The sequence below is a fragment of the Caretta caretta genome, chromosome 7 (assembly GCF_965140235.1).
Source record: "Caretta caretta isolate rCarCar2 chromosome 7, rCarCar1.hap1, whole genome shotgun sequence".
Taxonomy (NCBI): Eukaryota; Metazoa; Chordata; order Testudines; family Cheloniidae; genus Caretta; species Caretta caretta.
This window is the reverse complement of record NC_134212.1, coordinates 116895420-116923383: the sequence shown is the minus strand read 5'-3', so window position 1 is coordinate 116923383 and position 27964 is coordinate 116895420. Positions and strand designations below refer to the sequence as shown.

At 41.2% G+C, this 27964-nt stretch overlaps 1 protein-coding gene across 4 annotated transcripts in view; it reads left to right on the top strand.

The window, feature by feature from the left end:
- Window positions 1-27964, top strand: part of SHOC2 (SHOC2 leucine rich repeat scaffold protein) — a 109380-nt gene that overhangs the window by 30845 nt on the left and 50571 nt on the right. For all 4 annotated transcript variants that reach the window (XM_048857227.2, XM_048857228.2, XM_048857230.2 and 1 more), the window contains one exon: window positions 20126-21071. In XM_048857227.2, the coding sequence (XP_048713184.1) occupies window positions 20369-21071 (703 nt within the window). In that variant the 5' untranslated portion in view covers window positions 20126-20368. The remainder of the gene's footprint in view (window positions 1-20125; window positions 21072-27964) is intronic.

The window sequence follows — 27964 nt, the reverse complement described above, 5'->3', positions numbered from 1 at the left end:
TGCACTGCTGGTGGTGGCACTGCCTTTAGAGCTGAGTGCCCGGCTAGCAGCAGCTGCTCTCCAGCTGTCCAGCTCTGAAGGCAGCGCAGAAGTAAGGGTGGCAATACTCAGTGCAGGGGATGGCTCATGCTCAGTGTTGATGAAATTTTCAGAGATTTTAGTTGCCAGACTTGCAACAAGTCTCTAAAAGTTTTATAACTTTGCCAAATTTTGGTGAATTTTCAGATGGATGGGAAAAGGCGCACATCCTTGACACCAGAATACCCTTCCCACCCCCCCACCCCCCTCCGGACAAATTTCAGGTGCCTGCTTCAAAGCTGGAAGGGCACTAGAGCTTCTCAATGAAACAGTTATAAGGATTTTTTTAACATGGACAAAATGTATTTTTCTCAGGTCTAATTATCGGAAATGGCTGAACAATTTTAGCTGAAATACACCTCCCAATTCAGTCTTAGGCAAACACCAGACATGGAAAATTTCAGCCTATACAGTTTAAGTGTGTCAAAGTTATAAGCAACTGAAAAGGGGGTCTTATAATGAAAAATGTTGGACAACTTTAAGGACATTGCTACTTCTGCCTATAATATGCATTTGGCTGGTTGAATAATCCTTAAACTGGGTTTCCCTGCATGTCAGTATTTTTAAATCTGCTTTGCTATTAGTGGCAAACATTTGGAGATTCTGAAAAAAATTTAGTATAATTTTATTCTGCACCTTCTTGTCACAGTGCATAACAAACCTACATTTATATAGCACCTTTTTATCCACAAAGTTTCCAAAGCTCTCTATAAATTTGTCTATGGATTTGCAAGTTATATGTAAGAATCACTTCAACCACTGCAATACAGCTATCTTTTGGTTGAAAGGTGGCAACTGTTTAACAGAGCACAGTAACACTGCACAGCAAGCTAAGGACAGGAAGCAAATAATACAATATGCAACTGAAACCGCAATGAGATTCTAGGTAGGCAGAATGTAATTGACCTCAGTGTGTAACAATAAGTATTAAGATTTGGATAAAGGAGATGATTAAAAGAGAGGATTTCTATTGGCCACAGGTGGTTAGGACCTCAGTTCTCTTTCATCCAAATGGAGGCACTGTCAGCAGAACAGTGCCCCTAGCATGCCATGCTGGGGAAGTGATAAAATACTAATTCCAAGGAAAGAATACAGTACTCCCTACTGAATTTCCAGAAACACTTCTTACAGCTCCCTGATTCCCTCGTCCTATCCAGGTGCTAACCAGGCTTGCATCAGTTTAGCTTGTGAGATCTGATGAAATCATTGTCTGAAGTGGTGAGGCTACATAAAAATAATGAGTTCAATAGCAGTGGGGAAAACTACTTTTTCCATTTAGAATATTCCAGGTTTACAGAGTTTTGATTGTTTGCAGCCTTAAATGTTTAAATTTTCAAGATAAATATCTGAAAAGGATGCAGTCCTTCAAAAAAAAAAATTATACTAATAGTAAATGAGGGTTTGAGACACTCATGTATTAAACAGAATTAGAAATGAGCAATTATAGATGAAGTCATCCTATGAAGACAGAAGCTTTTAGCTTATTTTAATATTCATTTTTTCAGTTGGTTCTAATGCATATTAAATGTAATTAATATTGGACACAGCTGAAACTGGTAATGGTTATCATGTTGTCTTTCAGAGGATGATGGGGTCTGTTCAGTTAGATCTTCATTTCCTGGAAGCAATTTAGATGCAAAAAGTTTAGATGCAAAAAATATTTATTACTGGGGAAGGTGGGTGTAGTAGCGGTCTACTCAATAAATTTGGAATTCCTGGCCTTTACCTGGCAGTCGTGCTTCCTCCAAAACAACTAGATGGACTGACTGGAAAAGAAATCTGTTGTAGGTGCCCATGTTTCATACATTTATTTTTAAGTCTACTGTCAGTATTTAAACCAGCGGTTCTCAAACTGTGGGTTGGGACCTCATTTTAATGGGGTCACCAGGGCTGGCATTAGACTTGCTGGAGCCCAAGCCACAGTGTCCCAGGCCAAAGCCCTTAGGCTTTAGCCCCCACCTGGGGGGCAGGGCTCGGGCAGGCTCAGGCTTCGGTCCCACCTCCTGGGGTTGTGTAGTAATTTTTGTTGTCAGAAGGGGGTCATGGTGCAATGAAGTTTGAGAACCCCTGGTTTAAGATATTGCCTCCTTTCTCTTTAATGTAATTTGGGACAGAGCAAAACTCAAAGAACAAGGATAAAAAATAAATTTTGGTTTTAAAGCATTTAACGATATGCAGGTTTTGCGGTGTGTGCAGGTGTATTATGGTGTTAATGTAGCACAGGTTCTTTGTCACATTATCTAGCAGATATCCTTAATTTTTCTTGTTTAATCTTGACCTAATAGGATTTCTTGCTTGCATCTTTAAACACTCTGGTTTTTTTAGAATCCTTACTTTCTGAGAAAAAGATCTTGTGACTTCCAGATACTTCCTAATTACGGACGGAAAACTCAAGCACTGAAAGTTTCATGCAGTTCTAAACTTTGTAGTACAGGCCAAAACTTTGGCATCTAAAAGTATTTTGGGTTGGAGCAAACAGGATGCTTGTTAGATCACACACTCAGATTGAGAAACCAAACATTTTAGAGTAAATATGCTTTTAATTTTCTGGAGGAGAGATTTGTAATCAGTGTTGGTGGAAACCAAAGGAGGATGCTAAATGGACAGGTGGTAGAGGAGTCAGTTGGGTGGAAGATGCTGCAGCATTCATCAAGCAATATCTGATCAGAAATTGTTTGTCTGCAGCATTGTTGTAGCCGTATCAGTCCCAGAATCTTAGAGAGACAAGGTGGGTGTGGTAATATTTTTTTTTATTGGACCAACTTGGGTTGGTGAGAGAGACAAGCTTTCGAGCTCTGTGTAAGTTCAAAAGCTTCTCTCTCACCAACAGAAGTTGGTCCAATAAAAAAATATTATCTCACTCATCTTGTCTCAGAAATTGTTTATGTACCTATGCTGTGAAGGTGGCAAGGCAGTTTTCAAATAAATTAAGTGTATAATAGAGAATATATTACATAATTATCACCTCCTCTCTTTCTCTTCTTTCCTCACTCACCCTCTGGTATATTGCTATGGTCCTGAGGGGAAATGAATGAGCAAAAGGAAAGGTTATCTACTGCTTGCTTTAGCGTGGGTTCTCTTCCATGCTAAACAAAGTTCCCTCTGTATCCACATCCTTCCTCTAAGGAGACCAATGAAATACATCCGATGAAGTGAGAAGCTTGTGCTCAAATATATTTGTTAGTCTCTAAGGTGCCACAAGTACTCCTTTTCTTTATGTAAATAGCTCCCACTTGAGAAATTCATATTCAATAGTAGCAAAATAGTAAGTGCCTTTTTAAGAATAATTATTGCAGAATCTGGTAACAGGGCAACTTCTAGTGATTAAGTGGTGGTAGTGAAGTTTGTGTTTTTTCCCCACAGAGGGAGGGAAGGAAAGCCTCGCTACAGCAATGTAGCCGTCTTTGAAAGAGAAATTAATAGATGTCTCCTTGAAAGATGTGAGTTTGTACCTTTTGCGATGGTAAAAGGTGACGTAAAGCTTTGAATTCTTAAGTCTTATATTTATAAAACAGGTATAGTACACTGTTTTGTTCTCCATGCTCCTAAATGTGCTTCGGCCGTAGCCTGAACAGACATAACTCATACCTCTTTAGATCTTGGGCCTTGTCTACACTACGAAATTAGGTTGAATTTATAGAAGTCTGTTTTGTAGAAAGCATTTTTATACAGTCGATTGTGTGTGTCCCCAGACAAATGCTCTAAGTGCATGAAGTTGGTGGAGTGTGTCCACAGTACCGAGGCAACCATCGACTTCCGGAGCGTTGCACTATGGGTAGCTATCCCACAGTTCCCGCAGTCTCCGCCGCCCATTTGAATTCTGGGTAGAGTTCCCAATGCCTGATGGGGCTAAAACATTGTCGCGGGTGGTTCTGGGTACGTATCGTCAGGGCTCCCTTCCCGCCCTTCCTCCGTGAAAGCAAGGGCAGACAATCATTTCGTGCCTTTTTTCCTGGGTTACCTGTGCAGGCGCCATATCACGGCAAGCATGGAGCCTGCTCAGCTAACTGTGACCGTATGTCTCCTGGGTGCTGGCAGACACAGTACTGCATTGCAACACAGCAGCAGCTTATTGCCTTTTGGCAGCAGACAGTGCAGTATAACTGGTAGCTGTTGTCGATGTAGTCCAGGGTGCTCTTTTAACCGACCTCGATGAGGTCAGGGGTGCCTGGGCAAACATGGGAGGGATTCAGCCAGGTTATTACCCTTTTAAGTTTCGTCTCATGGCGATTCAGTCCTACCAGCAGACCTACCGCACCGTCTTTTAATGAGTAGCCAGGAGACGATGATGGCCAGCAGTCATACTGCACCGTCTTCTGCCGAGCACCCAGGAGATGATGATGGCTAGCGGTCGTACTGCACAGTCTGCTGCCAGCAAGATGTATAAAGATAGATGAAGTGGATCAAAACAAGAAATAGACCAGATTTGTTTTGTATTCATTTTCTTCTCCCTCCCTCCATGAAATCAACGGCCTGCTAAACCCAGTTTTGAATTCTATCCTTGAGGTTTTGAGTTCTATCCTTGAGGGGAGCATTGTGTTTCTTTCAAAGCCACCCCCTTTGTTGATTTTAATTCCTTGTAAGCCAAACCGGTAAGCCATGTTGTTGGTCGCCCCTCCCTCCATCAGAGCAACGGCAAACAATCGTTTTGCACCCTTTCCCCTGGATTGCCCCAGCAGGAGAGATGCCATAGCACAGCAAGCATGGAGCCCGTTTAGCTCACCGCAACAGTCATGACCATTGTAAACACCTCACGCATTATGGTGCAGTTTATGCAGAACCAGCACCTGAAAAACCAGGCGAGGAGGCGACGGAAGCATGGTGATGAGGACGTGAACACGCTTTTCTCTAAAACCGCGTTCCCCCATGATTTGGAGATCATGGTGTTAATGGGGCAGGCTCATGCTGTGGAATGCTGATTCTGGGCCCAGGAAACAAGCACAGTGTGGTTGGACTGCATAGTGTTGCAGGTCTGGGATGATTCCCAGTGGCTCCGAAACTTTCGCATGCGTAAGGGAACTTCCATGGAATTTTGTGATTTGCTTTCCCCTGCCTTGAAGCGCAAGAATACCAACATGAGAGCAGCCCTCACAGTTCACAAGCGAGTGTCAATAGCCCTGTGGAAGCTTGCAACGCCAGACAGCTACTGGTCAGTCGGTAATCAATTTGGAGTGGGCAAATGTACTGTGGGGGATGCTGTGAAGCAAGTAGCCAACGCAATCATTGAGCTGCTGCTATCAAAGGTAGTGACTCTGGAAAATGTGCAGGTCATAGTGGATGGTTTTGCTGCAATGGGATTCCCTAACTGTGGTGGGGCTATAGACGGAACGCATATCCCTGTCTTGGGACCAGACCACCAGGGCAGCAAGGGGTACATAAACCGCAAGGGGTACTTTTCAATGGTGCTGCAAGCACTGGTGGATCACAAGGGATGTTTCACCAACATCAACGTGGGATGGCCGGGAAAGGTTCATGACGCTCGTGTCTTCATGAACTCTGGTCTGTTTAAACGGCTGCAGGAAGGGATATACTTCCCAGACCAGAAAATAACTGTTGGGGGTGTTGAAATGCCTATAGTTATCCTTTGGGACCCAGCCTACACAGAAACACAGAATATCAGGGTTGGAAGGGACCTCAGGAGGTCATCTAGTCCAACCCCCTGCTCAAAGCAGGACCAATCCCCAATTTTTGCCCCAGATCCCTAAATGGCCCCCTCAAGGATTGAACTCACAACCCTGGGTTTAGCAGGCCAATGCTCAAACCACTGAGCTATCCCTTCCCCTTAATGCCCTGGCTCATGAAGCCGTACACAGGCACCCTGGACAGTAGTAAGGAGCTGTTCAACTATAGGCTGAGCAAGTGCAGAATGGTGGTAGAGTGTGCATTTGGACGTTTACTGACTCGCTTAGACCTCAGCGAACCCATATTCCCATTGTTATTGCTGCTTGCTGTGTGCTCCACAATCTCTGTGAGAGTAAGGGGGAGACGTTTATGGCTGGGTGGGAGGTTGATGCAAATTGCCTGGCTGCTGAATATGCGCAGCCAGACACCAGGGCAGTTAGAAGAGCACAGCAGGAAGCGCTGTGCATCAGAGAAGCTTTTGAAAACCAGTTTCATGGCTGGCCAGGGTACTGTGTGACACTTCCGTTTGTTTCTCCTTGATGAAAACCCGCCTCCTTGGTTGCCTCTAAATTCTCTGTAAGCCACCCGCCCTCCCCCCTTCGATCACAGCTTGCTTGCAAAGGAAATAGTCACTATCATTTAAAAAACATGTATTCTTTATTGATTGATTATAAAAATAGGGAGATAACTCACAAGGTAGCCTGGGTGGGGTGTGGGAGGAGGGTAGGAGGGAAGGAAAAGGCCACTTTAAAACTTGTTGAATGCCAGCCTTCTGTTGCTTGGGCTGTCCATTGGGGTGGAGTGGTTGGGTGCCCGGAGCCTCCCACCCCGCATTCTTGGGTGTCTGGGTGGGGAGGCTATGGAACTTGGGAAGGAGGGAAGGCTGTTAAGCAGGGGCTGCAGCGGCAGTCTGTGATCCTGCTGCCGTTCATGAACCTCCACCAGACACTGGAGCATGTCCGTTTGATCCCGCAGTAGCCCCAGTGTTGCCTCATGCCTTCTCTGATCTTCCTGCCGTCACCTCTCCTCACGTTCATCGGCCACTGTCCTGTACTCTGCTATTGTGTCCCTCCACATAGCTCTGTCAGTGCTGGACGACTGCATGAGCTCAGAGAACATGTCATCGCGTGTGCATTTTTTTTGCCGCCTTATCTGAGAGAGCCTTTGGGACGGAGGAGGGAGGCTTGAAACATTTGCAGCTGCTGGAGGAAAAAAAAGGAGTGAAGTATTTAAAAAGATACAGTTTACAGAACAATGGCTATACTCTTTCACGGTGAACAACACTATTCACATTACATAGCACATGTGATTTTGGTACAAGGTCGCATTTTGCATCTTATATTGAGCGCCTATGGCTTTGGTGTTAGAGATCACACATGCTGTGCCGGGCAACAGAATTCAGCTTCCAGGCGGCCATGGTAAGCCTTAGTCTTTCGGCTTCTGCAAGTTCATAACAGCAGCGCCCTCCTTTCCCATACCAAGCAAAGCCCATTGAGTTGGCCATTTAGTGCTGCGGTTTTCCTGTTAACGTGCAGCAGCAGAAACCAAACTAACCCCCTCCCCCCATCCAATTCTCTGGGATGATCGCTTTTCCTCTCCCCCCACCGCTTGGCTGGTATCAGGGAAAATCCCTGCTAGCCAAACGTGAACAGCTCAGCGCCAATGCCCTCCTCCCCCCACACACTGCATGGCTAACTGCGGGGAGGATTTCTTTTCAGCCACAGGCAAACAGCCCAGTAGGAACGGGTACCTCTGAATGTCCCCTTAATTAAATTCCCCTATTTCAACCAGGTTACCATGAATGATATCACTCTCCTGAGGATAACACAGAGAGATAAAGAATGGATGTTGCTTGAATGCCAGCAAACACCAGGACCATACGATGCCAGGCTTTGTCATGCAATGATACCAGATTACTTGTTACTAGCATGGCGTAGTAAAGTATCCTACCATGGAGGACGGAATAAGGCTGCTCTCCCCAGAAACCTCCTGCAAAGGCTTTTAGAGTATCTCCAGGAGAGCTTCATAGATTCATAGATACTAAGGTCGGAAGGGACCATTATGATCATCTAGTCCGACCTCCTGCACAACGCAGGCCACAGAATCTCACCCACCCACTCCTGCGAAAAACCTCTCACCTATGTCTGAGCTATTGAAGTCCTCAAATCATGGTTTAAAGACGTCAAGGAGCAGAGAATCCTCCAGCAAGTGACCCGTGCCCCATGCTACAGAGGAAGGCGAAAAACCTCCAGGGCCTCTTCCAATCTGCCCTGGAGGAAAATTCCTTCCCGACCCCCAAATATGGCGATCAGCTAAATCCTGAGCATATGGGCAAGATTCACCAGCCAGATACTACAGAAAATTCTTTTCTGGGTAACTCAGATCCCACCCCATCTAACATCCCATCACATGCCATTAGGCCTATTTACCGTGAATATTTAAAGATCAATTAATTGCCAAAATCATATTATGGCATCATACCATCTCCTCCATAAACTTATCGAGTTTAATCTTAAAGCCAGATAGATCTTTTGCCTCCACTGCTTCCCTTGGAAGGCTATTCCAAAACTTCACTCCTCTGATGGTTAGAAACCTTTGTCTAATTTCAAGTCTAAACTTCCCAATGACCAGTTTATATCCATTTGTTCGTGTCCACATTGGTACCTAGCTTAAATAATTCCTATCCCTTTCCGGTATTTATCTCTCTGATATATTTACAGAGAGCAATCATATCTCCCCTCAACCTTCTTTAAGTGAGGCTAAACAAGCCAAGCTTCTTGAGTTTCCTTTCATAAGACAAGTTTTCCATTCCTCGGATCATCCTAGTAGCCCTTCTCTGTACCTGTTCCAGTTTGAATTCATCCTTCTTAAACATGGGAGACCAGAACTGCACACAGTATTCCAGGTGAGGAATCCCTGTTGAGGTTACAAGGACAAACCATCCCGATGAGTCGAAAGAATAGTAAATATGGCAGGCGACCAGCTTGGCTTAACGGTGAAATCCTAGCAGATCTTAAACATAAAAAAGAAGCTTACAAGAAGTGGAAGGTTGGACATATGACCAGGGAAGAGTATAAAAATATTGCTCGGGCATGTAGGAATGAAATTAGGAGGGCCAAATCGCACCTGGAGCTGTAGCTAGCAAGAGATGTCAAGAGTAACAAGAAGGGTTTCTTCAGGTATGTTGGCAACAAGAAGAAAGCCAAGGAAAGTGTGGGCCCCTTACTGAATGAGGGAGGCAACCTAGTGACAGAGGATGTGGAAAAAGCTAATGTACTCAATGCTTTTTTTGACTCTGTCTTCACGAACAAGGTCAGCTCCCAGACTGCTGCGCTGGGCATCACAACATGGGGATTAGATGGCCAGCCCTCTGTGGAGATAGAGGTGGTTAGGGACTATTTAGAAAAGCTGGACGTGCACAAGTCCGTGGGACTGGACGAGTTGCATCCGAGAGTGCTAAAGGAATTGGCGGCTGTGATTGCAGAGCCATTGGCCATTATCTTTGAAAACTCGTGGCGAACGGGGGAAGTCCCAGATGACTGGAAAAAAGCTAATGTAGTGCCCATCTTTAAAAAAGGGAAGAAGGAGGATCCTGGGAACTACAGGCCAGTCAGCCTCACCTCAGTCCCCGGAAAAATCATGGAGCAGGTCCTCAAGGAATCAATCCTGAAGCACTTACATGAGAGGAAAGTGATCAGGAACAGTCAGCATGGATTCACCAAGGGAAGGTCATGCCTGACTAATCTAATCGCCTTCTATGATGAGATTACTGGTTCTGTGGATGAAGGGAAAGCAGTGGATGTATTGTTTCTTGACTTTAGCAAAGCTTTTGACACGGTCTCCCACAGTATTCTTGTCAGCAAGTTAAAGAAGTATGGGCTGGATGAATGCACTATAAGGTGGGTAGAAAGTTGGCTAGATTGTCGGGCTCAACGGGTAGAGATCAATGGCTCCATGTCTAGTTGGCAGCCGGTGTCAAGTGGAGTGCCCCAAGGGTCGGTCCTGGGGCCGGTTTTGTTCAATATCTTCATAAATGATCTGGAAGATGGTGTGGATTGCACTCTCAGCAAATTTGCGGATGATACTAAACTAGGAGGAGTGGTAGATACGCAGGAGGGCAGGGATAGGATACAGAGGGACCTAGACAGATTGGAGGATTGGGCCAAAAGAAATCTGATGAGGTTCAATAAGGATAAGTGCAGGGTCCTGCACTTAGGACGGAAGAACCCAATGCACAGCTACAGACTAGGGACCGAATGGCTAGGCAGCAGTTCTGCGGAAAAGGACCTAGGGGTGACAGTGGATGAGAAGCTGGATATGAGTCAGCAGTGTGCCCTTGTTGCCAGAAGGCCAATGGCATTTTGGGATGTATAAGTAGGGGCATAGTGAGCAGATCGAGGGACGTGATCGTTCCCCTCTATTCCTCATTGGTGAGGCCTCATCTGGAGCAGTGTCCAGTTTTGGGCCCCACACTACAAGAAGGATGTGGATAAATTGGAGAGAGTCCAGCGAAGGGCAACAAAAATGATTAGGGGTCTGGAACACATGACTTATGAGGAGGGGTTGAGGGAACTGGGATTGTTTAGTCTGCAGAAGAGAAGAATGAGGGGGGATTTGATAGCTGCTTTCAACTACCTGAGAGGTGGTTCCAGAGAGGATGGTTCTAGACTATTCTCAGTGGTAGAAGAGGACAGGACAAGGAGTAATGGTCTCAAGTTGCAGTGGGGGAGGTTTAGGTTGGATATTAGGAAAAACTTTTTCACTCGGAGGGTGGTGAAACACTGGAATGCGTTACCTGGGGAGGTGGTAGAATCTCCTTCCTTAGAAGTTTTTAAGGTCAGGCTTGACAAAGCCCTGGCTGGGATGTTTTAAAGTTGGGGATTGGTCCTGCTTTGAGCAGGGAGTTGGACTAGATGACCTCCTGAGGTCCCTTCCAACCCTGATATTCTATGATTCCTTTGTCTAAAAAATCTGTTACTTCCTCAAAGAAGGAGATCAGGTTGGTTTTGTTACAGGTGGATTTCCACTCCATCCCCAGACACGTTAATGGACTTTTCCAGTAGCAGTCCTGGCCACGAATGCATCCCAAGTCCTCAGGGCTACTTAATCATTAAAAAACGCTTGCTTTTATAACATGTATTATATTTTAAAAGGTACACTCACCAGAGGTCCCTTCTCTGGCTTCGTTGGGTTGGGAGGGTATTTCAGTCACGGTGATAAAAGGATCCTGGCTGTCGGGGAGAACAGTGTGCTGCGTGCTCTCCCAAGCTCGTCGTCCTCGTCCTCCTCATCTTCCCCATCTGCAAAATCCTCAGGCATGGTGGAGAGTACCCCATCATCGGAGTCCACGGACAGGGGTGGGGTAGTGGTGGCTGCTTTCCCTAGAATTGTGTGTAGCTCAGCATAGAAGCGGCGTGTCTGGGGCTCTGTCCCGGAGAGTCTGTTTGATTCTTTGGTTTTCTGGTACGCTTGTCTGAGCTCCTTAAGTTTCACGCGGCACTGTGTTGTGTCCCTGATGAAGTGAGTTGGGAGCCCCAAACTCACTTCACATGACAATTTGTAGTTTTCAGGTTTCATAATTTATGCAAGATTACACTGTCTGGTGGCACTACACATTACCATGGCGACAGTGAGAACACTCAAAATGTACATGTTGAGGAACCACATGTGCAGAAGCTACCAGTCTACGTATTAATACAAGCTGCTTTCAGGAGTTAGATGCTAAATACACAGAAAAGGGGTTCTGGTATTTTTTGCAAACCAATACAAAATGGTATTTTAAGACTGGAATATTGTATGTTGACCATGCAAGATGATAATCCAGAAAGGACAGAAGTGAAAATATAGAAACAAGTATTTAGTAGAAAGATGTGAATGTATAATATATGTTAATACACTGGTGCCTTTCTACTATTATTTATTGTTTTCATTATAACTCTTCCTTCATTTTGGCTTTGCTTGTTAGGCTTTTAATATGGAATTGATGATATATAAAGGATCCTGTAGTGGGCTGAAATGTTTTGAAATTTGAGGCATTGTAATATACTTTCTGCCACCCACACTCTGTGCGCACACACAGTAGAGCTCCCCGTCTGGCTGGACACTCACAGCCCGTTGGGCCTCTTGGGCTTTGTCTGAGAAGTGTGAACAGAGTCCAAGCACTGTCCCTGGCTTGGTGTCTCTCGGCATACTCTGGGTACAGCTCCTCTGTATATCACCTCCTCCTGAGAGCTAGGACCCCGCTTTCTATCTGCCTATCCCCTGGGAGTAGAGCTGACCCATCAGGCTTCCCCGCAGCTTAAACACATCCTTTCCCCAGATCTCCAGCCGTAGGCACTCCAAGTTTACAATTTAACTCTTCAGAGAGACATAACCGTGAATGCTAACAGGCACACTTTGCACAGGATTCTAAAACACGACTTAATCTTTACCTAGCAGTGTGGGAAATGCACATATTGAGACAAAATAACACACACCTATACAGATTTTCCCTGTCTCAGTTTCCTCACGGCTCTAAAGAATTCTTGGGTTTGGGGTGTCTGGGATCCTTCTCCTGTAGCTCAGGATTTCTCTTCAGAATCAAGGAACCTTTCTAGGTCAGCCAGCTCTCTCTGATCTTGGCCACTCCTGCACTTAAACCATACCTTCTCCCTTCCCATGAAAGCATGCCTGTCACTTCTTCTGTCCTACCCAAAGCTTCCTCAAAAAGAAAAGGAGTACTCCATCGGATGAAGTGAGCTGTAGCTCACAAAAGCTTATGCTCAAATAAATTTGTTAGCCTCTAAGGTGCGACAAGTACTCCTGTTCTTTTTGCGGATACAGACTAACACGGCTGCTACTCTGAAACGAAAGCTTCCTGTTTCTGAGTTAGTGAGTTTCTCAAATTAATATGTTCCACCAGCAACACTTGATTCCTTTGTTCTGCAGCTGGGAATTTTCCACTCCCCACTTTGAGTTCCCTGCAGAGAAATTTGGTTGAACTGGTTTTCCTAGCCAGTCCATTCAGCCAACCCATTGTCCCCTGACATGAGCTCACAGAGCTGGATGTGTGCTGACATAAGCTGCTGCTTGTGTGTGCCATGGAGCTCATAGGTTTACATACTGAATTCAGACCAGGTTGATATAGTCTGAAAGTTACCATCTCACTGTTCATTGGCTTGAATGAAATGAGTTTAGCGGTCTCAGTGAACTATACCACATAAACAAGCATCACAGCTGGCACTAAGTTTACACCACTCCTGAACTGTGAAATAAAGGTAACTTAGATCCAATTAACATTTTTTTATTTAGCTTTTATACATATCAGATCATTACCTGTTAAGTTCGCACCCTCTGGGGCACCTGGTATTGGCCACTGTCGGTAGACAGGATACTGGGCTGGATGGACCTTTGGTCTGACCCAGTATGGCCATTCTTATGTTCTTACCCATAAATCTTTAAAGTTTTTAGCAAATAACATGTATGATAGGTAGTTTCCAAATCTATAAAATGGGGATAATGAAACTGACCTCCATTTGTAAAGTGCATTGAGATCTATAGATGAAAAATTCTATATAAGAACTAAGTGGTATTAGTCCTTTTTCAGACCACTAAAGAAAGATGACTTAGTTTAGAAGAGTTTAATTGTGTCTCCTTCTGGACTTCCACTGTTAAACTAGATTAAAAAGTTCTGGGAAATATATTTTGGTCATATAAAACAAGAAAAACAATGTTCTGAGTTACGAATAACCAATATCAGTGTCTCACAATCTATTTTTTTTTAAAAGTAATATTCAGAACATACCATGAGAGAGATTTTTGTTTAACTCTCTTGAAACTCGTTTTTTGCTTGGTATCCCCACCTATGCAAGAGTAACCCTCTGTTTCCCCCTAGGCCCTTCATCACCTAATATTATTGTTTTTAAAAATATTCTATGTCAGTATATCAGGACCTGAAGAAGAACTCTGTGTAAGACTGAAGGCTTGTCTCGTTTACCAACAGAAGTTGGTCCAATGAAAGATATCACCTAACCTACTTTTTCTCTGTATATCAGGAACATAGTCTGAACAGCATTGAAAACTAGAAGTAGCTGGCAGAGCTGGCCAGTTCTGTTCAACTTTGCTTTGCTAAAAATAGGTCAAGTGTTAAAAGCTGAAAAAATCCTCTCCTTGAAATGTTATATGAATGTTTGTTTGTGTGCAGCTTAGAATTGGTGGTGACTCTGGTTCTTTAGCTACAGGGATCTGAAAAATGTGAATGAAACATGAATATATGTGTTGCCTCTGTAAAATTAGTAGTTCTGTCCCCCATTCTAAAAGCACTTAGATAAATTTCTGAATTTATGCACGAGTATTCTCTTTGACTTGAATGATGCTCCATTGAAGTCAAGATTCTGTAGAACTACTCATGAATGTAAAGCACTTCACTTGCGTAAGTGTTTGGAAGATTGGGACCAACTTTACCAAAAGAAAAAAGAAAAAAGCCTGAAGTTACTGTATTAATTTTCATGGCTAAATTCAGTCCTTAAGTTGTGAAATAGCAGGACTAAAATCCTGCTAAATGCAAATTTTGTTGCAACTGTCAATATAGATTGTCAGCTATTTGTATTTCTACACACACAAACTATTTTAAAGAACATTGTTAAGGTGGCAATCTCAAGAATTCAAAAGTTAAGAAATTCCAGAATTAAATTATTATAAAGGTATAAATTAACCTTAATTTGGCTCCCTGGTGTAGGTGCTTTATGATTCAGTTTTTAATTATGATCACATTGTGACACCCTGTGCCTCCGGGGAACTCCCTACATCCCCCATGTTCATTCTTTTAAAATGATTGTGTGGTATCCAATGCAAAGTTTGTCATGTCGGGTGTCTTCAGAAGCCTCATGATGCTCTGAGCATTGTTGTTATACTAATGTTATAGGTTATAATTTCATGTATATAGTTACGTGGCTGAAAATGTGTCCTCACGGATTAAAACAAGCCCAGGCAAAAACTCTCCAAGAACAGAGGGGCAGTTCACACCTCATCAGGGCATGTATGGGCAAACCCAGACCAGCCTCACAGGAACAAAGGATACTGGCCTAGGCAGCAACCCTTTTTGAGGCCAGGACCCCCAGGGTTATAACACCCTGAAATTTCTGACTTCAATATCTAAAACTGGGATATTGACTATTTTTAAAATCCTATGTCTGTGAAATTGACCAGAATGGAAAGTGAATTTGGTCGGGCCCTAGTTATAACCATCTGAAAACTGGGTCTTATAAGGGGAAGTGTTAAGCAACCTTAACAATAGGAGATGCTACCAGCTCCACCTACAATTATAGAACTAGATCCCAGAGGGCTCATCAGGATCCAAGGCCCTGTTACATTGGGCGCTCTACCAGTATGTAAGATACTAGGCAAAAGTGGCTGTGTAGTCAGCTTCAGTTCCTTATTCTTATCTTCTGTAGAACCATGTTTCCAGACTTAACAGTATTTCTGTGTTCTCTAGTCTGGTTTCAGAGGCATGTTCTGTCCAAAGAACTTCTCAGTAACTGCTTCCTCTCTGTTAATTTTAAGTTTGTCTAGAAAGAGCTAGTTGCAAATCTTTCTCGGAGTAGGAGAAACATTTAATTTGAAGAGACAGGGTCTGAAAAGACGCAGTATGTTTCTAGTACAGCCTCCATTCTCAAACTTAAAAAATAAAATAAAATAAATAAGATAAATTTAACGTTTAGCTTTTTCCATTCTGTGCTTTTAATTTACTGTTTTGAATGTCTGTTTTGTGCTGCGAATCTGGCCGTTAGTCTTAAATTTCTGCGTGTCGTTTGGTTGCAGAGCTGCCTGCCTGCAGACAGCATCAGCTTTGAAAAAAGCTATGAAAGATTGAATTCTCTGGTAGTAACCCTTTATCTTGTTCTGATCTTAGAAAGGAATACTGAACCCCCCCCCCCCAAAAAAAAGAGGTGTCAGATGTGAAAATGGGATAAAATGGGGGTGGGAGAGCCTTTGTAATGGTGGAAATGTGTATGTGTTCATTATAGTTTTATATTTGTAAAAAAACCTTAATCTGTTACTGAGCAAGTACAAAGGATTTTATGGTACACTTGTGATTAATTGCTAATAGGTAATTGAAATGTATAAAAAATAATAATAATTTGGACTCTTCAGGTCAGGCCATCCCTTACACATAGAATGTCCTATCATAGAATATCAGGGTTGGAAGGGACCTCAGGAGGCCATCTAGTCCAACCCCCTGCTCAAAGCAGGACCAATCCCCACTAAACTCCCTGAACTATCCCCTCTTTCAGATACCTTTGAGAGCCACCTCTTTTGCGCTGCCTATAACGTATTAGGCAAAACACACTTGCCATGTCTAAAATTTGATTAGATTGAAAGCTCTTTTGGGGAGCAGGAACTGTGTGGCTTTTACTGCATCTTGCACAATGGGACCTAGATCCTGAGTGACCTTTATTAACAATAAATTTGTATAGTTTCCCATATTTATCAAAACTTCGAAATAGTATTTGACAGTATTGTGACTTATGCCTCAAAATGTTTGTATTCTATTCTAACTGTACTGAAAACAAGTTAACTGCCATTTGAGACTTTACTCTTTAGTCAGCTGATAGTGAGGCATCTAAGCTCCACCTGGATTTGGGTGTATTGAGGATTCTGCCAATATTTTTCCTGTACTACCCACATAAAAGCACACAAATTATACAGTGCTGAAAATTTGTTTAAAATGTAACATAGTGGGGTTGCAATGCTAGAAGACAATGCAGGTTATTGGGTATTTTAAAAGTCACGCAGGAGTCTTTATAATGGAAAATGTGTCTGATGTTCCTTGACCCCATTTGGCCCACATTCAGAGGAATCTACATTGGAGATACTTTCTATTATAAGAGTGTTCAAACTGAATTATCCTTTTTTTTTTAAAGGCAAAAAACTAGAACCCAGAAAGGGATTAAAAGAAAACAGGATCAATTGAGTACATTAAAGTGAGACTAATGTGGTATCACGTAGGCTGCTGTAAATTTAATCCACTTTACAGACTACAAAGTATTATTATTAGCACATTTCAGCCAAGTTCTCCAAAGCATTGTAAACTAAGGCACAGAGATTACTTGACAGCGTAATGCATAAGCATGATGCTATAGAAGTAACAAGTCAGAGCAGAGGACTGGATTTGTTTGTCATCTTTGATACTACTTCGGTGTGACTGAAAATGGTGGTTAGTGAGTGATCATACTTTGATATCAGAGGCTTCCTGGAAACAAAAAAACTGCACGCGCACATGCATGCCTATTCATAATAAGTAAGTGAATGAGTATTTTAAACATTAATAGAAGTTTACGTTTAGCTGTAAGATTTCAGTGTCTTCAGTTCTTACTGATGAGTTACTTAAGGGTATAAAATTTAATTTTGCTATGACTGTAACTGTGGGCCATATGGACTAGTACAGAAGATAAGTGGGAGAAAGGGACCGCAGTTCCCAACGTGGTGTTGATAAGAATGAAAATGGTTTTTGTGGTTGAGGCAAACAAAATCCTTTTGTAGAATGCTAAGAAACTCCTCATTAACAAATACTGCAGAACACACACAAAACACACAGTTAACCTGTGGAACTCCTTGCCAGAGGATGTTGTGAAGTCCAAGACTATAACAGGGTTCAAAAAATAACTAGATAAATTCATGGAGGATCATTCTATCAATAGCTGTTAGCCAGGATGGGCAGGGATAGTGTCCCTAGCCTCTGTTTGCCAGAAGCTGGGAATGGGCGACAGAAGATGGATCACTTGGTCATTGCCTCTGGAGCACCTGGCATTGGCCACTTTCAGAAGACAGGATACTGGACTAGATGGACCTTTGATCTGACCCAGTATGGCCATTCTTATGTTCTTAAGTTATGTTGCTTTTGTAGGCAAAAGGGCAGGTTAATATTGAAGGTAAAAATGACATTTTATTGTCTTTTATAGACCTATATTTGAGGGGCAGCTTCAAATTGTGTTGGTGGTGAGTTTTGAAATGACCAGATGGTTCACAGGATTGATAACTGTCACAGGATTGAATCAAATTGGAACTATTAATAATTCTATTTATTTAGGAACATAGAAATTGCTGGACAGGATTCAGACCAGAGGTCATTCAAATCTTTTAGCCAATACCAGATGCTTTAGAGGAAGATGCAAAATATCCTGAAACGAGCAGTTATGGAATAAACCTGCCTGTAGGAGAGGTTTCTTCCTTACCACCTTAATTGCAGGTTTGCCTGTCTAGAAAGATCAGGGCTTATATCCCTTCAAAACTTTTTTGGTTAATTTATGTATTTGTTTGTTTGTTTTGGTAAGATTGTTTGAACTTCAAATCTAATTTCAACTGCTTGTTTGCATCTCAAAATCCACAAACCTGTTGGTAGTTTTGTTTAATGCATTGCAGAAATAGAGAGGATTGTGGTTCAGAATAGGTTAGAAGAGATTTCTTGATATGAAACATTAACTTGACGGCTCCAGCTTGGCTAACACCAGAGCTTAGACCGGGGTCTCTAGAGTTGAAAACAAGAGTCTCTACAGCTTGAACAAAAGAACAAGGCTCTTCGGATGAAAGTTGTAACATGGACCCTTATCCTCAGTGGATCAGGTACAGAGGGAGATATGCCATACACGCTGATCAGTGGAATATACTAAAGTTGTGCATTAGCTTCTAGTGACAGGAACAAGTGACCCATAAACTTTAATGAAGGCAATATTACATATAAAAATGGAAGCTTACTCTTTTTCATCTTATATTTAATAGTCAGTTCTTCCACAGTCCGGTAGCATTACACAAGAACATAAGAATAGCCATACTGGGTCAAATCCCAATAATCTGTCTAGCCCAATAGCCTGTCTTCTGAAAGGAGCTGATGCCAGATGTTTTAGAGAGAATGAACAGAACAGGGCAGTTATTGAGTGATCCATCCCCTGTCATCCAGTCCCAGTTTCTGGCCGTCACAGGTTTAGGAACACCCAGAGCATGGGGTTGTGTCCTCGACTATCTTGACTAATAGCCATTGATGAATACTCCATGAACTTATCTAATACTTTTTGGCCTGCACAACATCCCTGGCAATGAGTTCCACAGGTTGACTGTGCATTGTGTGAAGAAGTATTTCCTTATGTTTGTTTTAAACCTGCTGCATATTAATTTCATTGGGTGACCCTTGGTGGTTGTGTTATGTAAAAGGGTAATATCTCTTCTTCCTTCACTTTTTCCACACCATTCATGATTTTATAGACCTCAATCATATCTCCCCTTAGTCATCTCTTTTCTAAACTGAACAATCCTAGTCTTTTTAATCTCTGCTCCTATGGAACCTGTACATATTTGTTGCCCTTCTCTGTACTTTTTTCATTTCTAATCTCTCTCTTTTGAGATGGGTCAACCAGAAGTGCACTCAGTTTTCAAGGTGCGGAAATGTCATGGATTCTTGAGTGGCATTGTATTTTCTATCCCTTTCCTAATGGTTCCTAACATTCTGTTAACTTTTTTGATTGCTGTTGTGCATTGAGCAGATGTTTTCAGAGACCTATCCCCGATCCCTCAAGATCTTCCTTGAGTGGGAACTGCTAATTTAGACCATCATTTTGTATGTATAGTTGGCATTATATTTTCCAATGTGGATTACTTTGCATTTATCAACATTGAATTTCATCTGCCATTTTGTTGACCAGTTATCCAGTTTTGTGAAATCTCTTTGTAACTCTTCACAGTCTTCTTTGGCATTAGCTATCTTGAGTAATTTTATATCATCTGCAAATTTTGTCACTCGTTTACCACTTTTTCCAGATCATTTATTAGTATGTTGAACAGCACTGGTCGCAATACTGATCCTTGAGAGACCCCACTGTTTACCTCTTTACACTGTGAAAACTAACCTTGTTTTGTTTTGTTTTGCTTAAGAGCCTTTGATGAGGCACTTTATCGAAGGTTTTCCTCAAGTCCAAGTACAGTATATCCACTGGATCACCCTTGTCCACATGCTTGTTGACATTAAGAGATGGTTGTTGATTCTAATAGATTGGTGAGGCATGATTTCCCTTTATGAAAGCTATGTTGTCTCCTCCCCAACGTATTGTGTTTATTTGTGTGTCTGATAATTCTGTTCTTTACTATAGTTTCAACCAGTTTGCCTGGTGCTGAAGTCAGGTTTACCAGCCTGTTAAAATGAAAATCAGCATTACATTAGCTATTCTCCAGTCATCTGGTACAGAGGCTGATTTAAGTGTTAGGTTACATACCAATCATTCCTAAGCAGTGTTCTTATGATTTGAACGTTAGGATTGGGTTCTTCATATGAAATATATGGGGAAGTTATAGACCTGATTAAGTATCCACATGCTTGCTATCAAAATACTCAATATTTGAGCTAAAAGAAAGTTATATGTACATTAACATTGGTTTATTTTTTTCTCTTGTGTTGCAGAAATTCTAATAAGGAGCATTTGACCATCTGATCTCTTAAAGTTGAACCTTTCAGTATCAGGATTAGGAACAAGTGTCTTCAGAATCAATATGTAGCAAATGGGTATCACTCAACTGAAGTTGGTCCCTCAAGCCAACATATTTGTGTTTTAAGGATCCTTGCACTTTCAGCAGTGAATTAATTGTTTTTTTGTTAACTGAAAAAAGTGGATTTCATGTGGTGCTTGCTAAACATTGAATCACCATGAGTAGTAATCTAGGAAAAGAAAAAGACTGTAAAGAGAAGGATCCAAAAGTCCCATTGGCAAAGGAACGGGAGAAGGAGGCTAAGGCCTCTGGAGGATTTGGAAAAGAAAGCAAAGAAAAAGAGCCTAAGACCAAAGGGAAAGATGCCAAAGATGGAAAGAAGGACTCCAGTAGTGCACAGCCTGGGGTAGCTTTTTCAGTAGACAACACAATAAAACGACCTAATCCAGCCCCAGCCGCTCGCAAAAAATCCAGCAATGCTGAGGTGATCAAAGAGCTAAATAAATGCCGAGAAGAGAATTCAATGCGCTTGGACTTGTCCAAGAGGTCTATACACATGCTTCCATCATCTATCAAAGAGTTGACACAGTTAACGGAACTTTATTTATACAGTAACAAATTGCAGTCTCTACCTGCAGAGGTGGGCTGTCTTGTGAATCTGATGACACTGGCTTTAAGTGAGAACTCACTTACCAGTTTGCCTGACTCTCTTGATAACTTGAAGAAACTGCGCATGCTTGATCTACGGCATAACAAACTTAGAGAAATTCCTTCAGTGGTGTACAGGCTAAATTCTCTTGCCACTCTTTATCTACGCTTTAATCGTATAACTACTGTGGAAAAGGATATCAAAAGCTTGTCAAAACTCACCATGCTTAGCATACGAGAGAACAAAATCAAGCAACTACCTGCTGAAATTGGTAAGCATTTACACTGTGATTTAAAGTTTATGGTAAATCTTTTTTTTAGTTCACTTTGTAATGCAGGTAGGTACACACACATCCCTGCTTTATGAAATTTTTTATAGATACTGGCCTCCTTTTAACGTCGTCGTCATCAAGAAGAATCTGAGATTAGTTTCTTTGGCTCTCATCCACATTACCACAATGTTAGATTATGCTGAGGTATAATCAATATATTGTATGTATATCTGTTAATTAAAAAAGATGTTGGGTCACATTTGATATTTAGGTTCCATTTATAAAGGGTAATAAATAATTGATAGATGTTATAAGCATGTTACAGGCATGAATATGAAGTGTTATAGATGGTTACAAGCACGTCAATAAAATGCATTATGGATGGTTATAAGCAAAAGTTATAAGAAACATATTGGACAATGTAACAATCTATAACAATTGGTCAACCATATATGAAACATCAGCTGCTTATGAAACAGTTAATGAATTTATTTATAAATGGAATCTTTTAGTGTTGTGACCAGGTATTGCTTGCATCATTGCTAAAGTATACACATTTTTTGAATGAATGAAAAATTATATAACTCACAAATAACTATTCTAAAGCTATTACACAGACTTATCTTTCAAACTTTAAAGTAAATGGGGTATCAGTTAATGTTGTTTAGTCATTTCGAGCAGTGATTGATGTAGTGATAGTTGGGAATTCTTGAACCACCTTCTAACAGGCCTTGATTCAGGAAAGCGTCTCTGTTCAGAAAACCATTTTAAGCAATACCTTATAGTACTTACGCACATGCATGAAGTGTGTGTGCATGTGAGTATATCACAAGATTTTTTTTCGTGTATTTCCAGTTTTAAAAATTTAAGCTGAAGATATTTACTTAGTTTACTTATAACTTGAAGAATTAGAGATGAAAAATTATTTTTAGCTTTCAAAGTTAGGCTCTTACAAATTTTTGCTCACCTGATCTGTGCAAATCAGCTGTATGAGAATGCATATAACAGGTTACAGTTAATAAAAAATTGGTTTGTGTGTATAAATTAGGCATATGCACCTAAATTTGAGAACCTAGCACTGAAAAAAAGTCTTATTTTCACTTATGTTCAGTTATAGCATTTCTCTCAGCCTAAACAATGAGAAGACTAATCAGTTTCACTTTTGTAATCAGTTTCTAGTCAATTTCACGGAGGTATATTCTAGTACAAAGCTGTACTGTTGGGTAGTATGTAGTGTGCATATTTTTTGAATTGCAGAGAAATGTATTTGTTTCCTCTGGTTAGTTTTCAGAAATGTTATTGAAGTGATAATAAGTGATTTCTTATTGGTTTTAAGCTTTTACAAATGTACTTATTTTTTCAAAATCTATATTTTTGGCCAAATTTGACATAAGTCCCTTTACATGCTTTTAAGTCTTTCCTTTCATATATAGAGATCTAGTACATGTATAATAAATGCAATGTAATATCAGTTTGTAAATAGTCCAAGATTTATGTTCCAAAGCCGGAGGCAGAATGAACCATTATCTTTTTATGAAACAGTATTACATGGTGCAAGTCAGATTCACTTTTTAAGTATAACATTGTTCTAAGGGTCAAGATTCTCATGTCTGGTGGTAAAAATATTAGCAAGCAGATTTAAGTAACATGCTGGCTAAGTATGTTTTGCTAGTGGCTGGTCCATGGAGAATAAGACCCTACTGCAGCTGCCAATTCATTTAGCTAAATTGGTAGAATCCTATGCCAAAGGTGCTGAGTTTCATCCCTGTGGTAATGAGTGTGTTTTACAGAGTGTTGGCCTGGACAGGGAATAGAATCCTAATCTGCTGCATAAAAGGCGGGAATATTGCTAATATGCTACAGTGAGAGGCGGTATTAAAAAAACCAAAGGTGGCTGGGTAGAATTATGTCATGAAACTGAAATTTCATTGTCTACTATCATGATGCATGGGGGATTGTGATAGCCTTCTCTTCAGTCAAGTAGAGAATATCCTTAAAGTTCATAACTGTGATGGCTTCATGATGAAGACTTCAGGAGATTGTTGGTCTGTAAAACAGGTTTCTAATAAATAAAACAAAACACCTAATTAAAAGTAAATATATCTTTGAAAAAAGTGTTGTGTGCAAAACTGCATGGGTGATATGATTGTGTTATTGAAAGCCTTTTTAAAACTGTATTGATTTGCCACAGTGTGCATTATCTTGAAATCTAAGCCTTCTGAAAGAGGGGTACTACTTAGAATTAAACGTAACAAAGATTTTAGCTGAATTGGTGAGGTTTGTTTTAAGAATAATATGAATTTAGAAAAGGGAAAATAGGACAGGACTACGTGAACTCTGACCTCTTTGTAGAAAAAATGCTAAACAGTAGTCATATTGCAACATCCTAATACTTAGAAAATAAAAAATGTAAAAACATTAAGATTGCATATTTATCAAAATGTACTTCAAATATGCCCACATTAGAAATCAGATTATTTTTTTCCAGTTGCTAGTTCTGCAGAATCAATCTGAAAATCAAACTGTTTCCCATTCCCCTTTTAAATTATCACCAGTAACAAAGGTTCTTCCATCAGTACCTAAGTGATTATTTAGTTCACTGTGTGCAAGGCAGAATAGAAACTTCCTAAAGTTCTTCCAGAGCTTTATAGGCTCTATGCCCATAGGAGTGAAAATTTTGTAAGTAAAGTAAGCCAAACTGATTCAAACCCAGTGTGCAGAAATGTTGAATTGGTATGTGCCATTTTTACTGAGCTGCATTTGACTGCCATCCCACTTTGAAGTCCTCTCTATAAAGTAACAGCAAAACTTGACTATTTTACTGGATTTATTGGAATGTGTACCAAAGGATGCTAAAATGGGTTTTTCCTGCTCTGTTCGCCAGAAGCACTGTATGATTCTAATTATATATAGGTTTCAGTGCAAATTGTGATTTTTGTGGGTGTACTTCATAGCACATAATGATAGGTTTCAGAGTAACAGCCGTGTTAGTCTGTATTCGCAAAAAGAAAAGGAGTACTTGTGGCACCTTAGAGACTAACCAATTTATTTGAGCATGAGCTTTCGTGAGCTACAGCTCACTTCATCGGATGCCTACCGTGGAAACTGCAGAAGACATTATATACACACACAGAGACCATGAAACAATACCTCCTCCCGCCCCACTGTCCTGCTGGTAATAGCTTATCTAAAGTGATCATCAAGGTGGGCCATTTCCAGCACAAATCCAGGTTTTCTCACCCCCTCACCCCCCTCCAAAAACCACACACACTCACTCACTCTCCTGCTGGTAATAGCTTATCCAAAGTGACCACTCTCCCTACAAATCCAGGTTTTCTCACCCTCTGCCCCCCCCCCCCCACACACACAAACTCACTCTCCTGCTGGTAATAGCCCATCCAAAGTGACCACTCTCTTCACAATGTGTACGATAATCAAGGTGGGCCATTTCCTGCACAAATCCAGGTTTTCTCACCCCCCCCACCCCCATACACACACAAGAGAGTGAGTTTGTGTGTGTATCGGGGTGGGGGGGTGAGAAAACCTGGATTTGTGCTGGAAATGGCCCACCTTGATTATCATGCACGTTGTAGGGAGAGTGGTCACTTTGGATAAGCTATTACCAGCAGGAGAGTGAGTTTGTGTGTGGGAGGGCGGAGGGTGAGAAAACGTGGATTTGTGCTGGAAATGGCCCAATTTGATGATCACTTTAGATAGGCTATTACCAGCAGGACAGTGGGGCGGGAGGAGGTATTGTTTCATGGTCTCTGTGTGTGTATATAATGTCTTCTGCAGTTTCCACGGTATGCATCCGATGAAGTGAGCTGTAGCTCACGAAAGCTCATGCTCAAATAAATTGGTTAGTCTCTAAGGTGCCACAAGTACTCCTTTTCTTATAGCACATAATGTCTAACTACCTGATTGAACCCTCAAATCAAGTATCTAGCTGTTCACAATGCTATGAATTGTCAAAACCAGGAACCACTTCTCAGAATCAGGTGCTTTGTGTCATAATTTGATCACCTCTTTCATTTGTTACCATTATTCTCTTCCCCACCTCCCTCCACTTTTTACTTCTACAATACCATAAAATGTTCATAGTACCAAAGAAATATCATTCCTGGAATATTCTCAGATTACACGTTCAGAGGCAAAAGGACTTTGTAAATATAGTCAAATTAGTATTTACGCAGAACACAAAAGTATGCTAGGTGCCTCATAGACAGAATGAGACAGGTCCTTGGTGGCCTGCCTACAGTACCGCATCAAAAATGAATTATTTACATTTTCATTTGTGTACTCATCACTAACTACTTCACCCATTTTTTACTCCACCCTCATCTTTCTTCTTCCCTAATAATGATGATGGTTCATTTGTGTCTGGTAGAGCTGTTTTCCCCAGGCCCTGAAGCAGAACTTTTGTTATGCTCCCTGTAGGATGAGAGAATTTCTCCATTGCAAAATTATAACCTGCCTACAACACTCTCTCTCTCTCTCTCTCTCCCAAATGCTCTCCACAATCCCATCCTAAATGCAAATGCACAATTTTCTTACCCCAAAAGAAAGTTTTCCCAAACTAATTCTTGCGACCCTTCTTTATCCCTTCTCCCCCAAAGGAGTCTTGTTAGGGTATTTGTCGAAGTCTTTTTAAAAGTCTTAAACAAATCACAACGTGGCTACAGCTACATACACTGCATACAAATAAATCATGTCAATTGGTTTGAGATTTTCTTTAACAGCTTTCTTTCTTTAACAAATGCTGATTTGTCGCTGTCATATCACATGTACAGTAGAATCTCAGAATTACAAACACCAGAGTTATGAACTGACCGGTCAAGCACACACCTCATTTGGAACCAGAAGTATGCAATCAGGCAGCAGCACAGCTCCCCCCCACCCCCCCACCCAAAAAAAAAAAAAAAAAAGGCAAATACAGTATAGTACTGTGTCAAACGTTGACTACTAGGAAAAGCAGCATTTTTCTTCTGCATAGTAAAGGTTCAAAGCTGTTAAGTCATTATTCAGTTGTAAACTTTTGGAAGAACCACCATAACATTTTGTTCAGCGTTACGAACAACCTCCGTTCCCAAGGTGTTTGTAACTCAGAGGTACTGCTGTATGTAAGCAGTTTAATAGTTCTATTATAATGGCCATTTTAGTTAATTTAACTATTGCTGTATTACTGTTTTGCTGCTCTACTTCCCAGGATCATCTAATACCTTTTAAGTAACTTAAGTTCATTTGCTACCCTGTAGTTCAGTCAGAAGTGCTGGGTGTATACCATCTGGTCCTGGTGACCTGTTGCCTTTAAAACTTGTTCCAGAACCATCTTCTCTTGACACTTTAGTTTCTGGCAGTACTTTTTCTTTATTACCTGAAAAAGTAGATTCTGAATAGTTATTTCCCCAACATCTTGTATTTGAGGACTGATGTAAAGAAATAACTTAGTTTCTCTGCAATATTCTTGTCTGTCTTAATTGCTTCCTATGCTCCAGTAGACTCAGCAGTTTTTTTGCTTCTAAATAGGCTTAAAGATTGCTTTGTTTATTTTTATGAAGGACATAAAATTAGGAGGCTTTTGGTTACTTGCTCTTCAAAATTACTCTTAACTTCAAATTTCCACCTTACATTTTACTTGCTATAATTTATATTCCTTTCTGTATCCCTCACTAGTGTTGCATTTCCATTTTTTGGTAGGATACAGGGGTAGGTCTACATTGCAATTAAAGATCCATGGGGCAGCTGCCATAGGCCCTTCTGCTGACTCAGATTCATGGGGCTCGGGTTGCAGGCCTAAAAATTGCAGTGTAAACATCCAGGCTCAGGCTGGAGTCTGGGCTCTGAAACCTTATGATGGGAGTGGGTTTCAGACCCATGCTCCATTTGAGCCCAAATGTCTGTATTTAGTCCAGCAGCCTTACCTGCCCAAGTCAGTTGCTCTGAGCGCTGAGGCTCAGTGCACCGGATTTTTTATTGCAGTATAGACGTACCCTGGTTTAGTGCAAATCTTGAAATCTTGCCTTTAGTTATGTTCTGCTCTAGCCTCAGAAACAAAAGAAATGAAGGTCAGTAAAATGGCTCTGGAGGATGACACCAAGGAGAGCTTTTTTTTCTTTTCACCTAGCTGTTGAATCGTTAGTTCTTCCCTATGGGAAAGATACCAAATGAAAAAATATTTCTGCCAATAGCTAATGCTGAGCTCCGTAAACTGCCTAACGATAACTGTGGAAATCTGCCTCCAAGGTGGCCTCCAGCTTGTCTCCATTTCTAGCAAATCTCTATTCCATTGAGGTCACAATGATGAAGATTGGGACAGAAAAATGCAAAAGCAACAGTGAGTCAGATTGTGTGCACATGATGTATGAAGAACCAGAGGAAAAGTCTTGGATGGTAAAGTCAAGAAAGCATTTCAGGTTGCAAGCCTGTTACTTAGGCTAACCTTGTGCATTCCTTTGATCTCATTTTTTATTACATTTTTTCATGTTGGTGGTATAGAAATGTCTTGCATAAAAATGTTGATATTAATCTTTACAGAGATAAAATGTTGCATTTTATAAAATGTCTACTTTTTGGTTTAGCACACAGATCAATAATAAATTTTCAACACAATTTAAATTGCTGTTACCTATCTTCTCGCCTTAAGGGGACCAAATACTGTTTTCTTTGTGAATGCAGTCTTTATGCTAGGCTGAAGCTGGTCTGGTCTGTGCTAGAAAGGGAAATATTTTTGGATTGGAGTTCTGGGAATCATAGGGTCTGCTTACTCTAGACCTGGAATGTCTCTTCTGCTCATACACAAAATTCACCAAGATGTTGGGACCATCCTATGGTTTTTACACCACTTTGCATTTAGTTTACATACAGTCTCTGCTTGCATCTGTTCAGTCTCCACT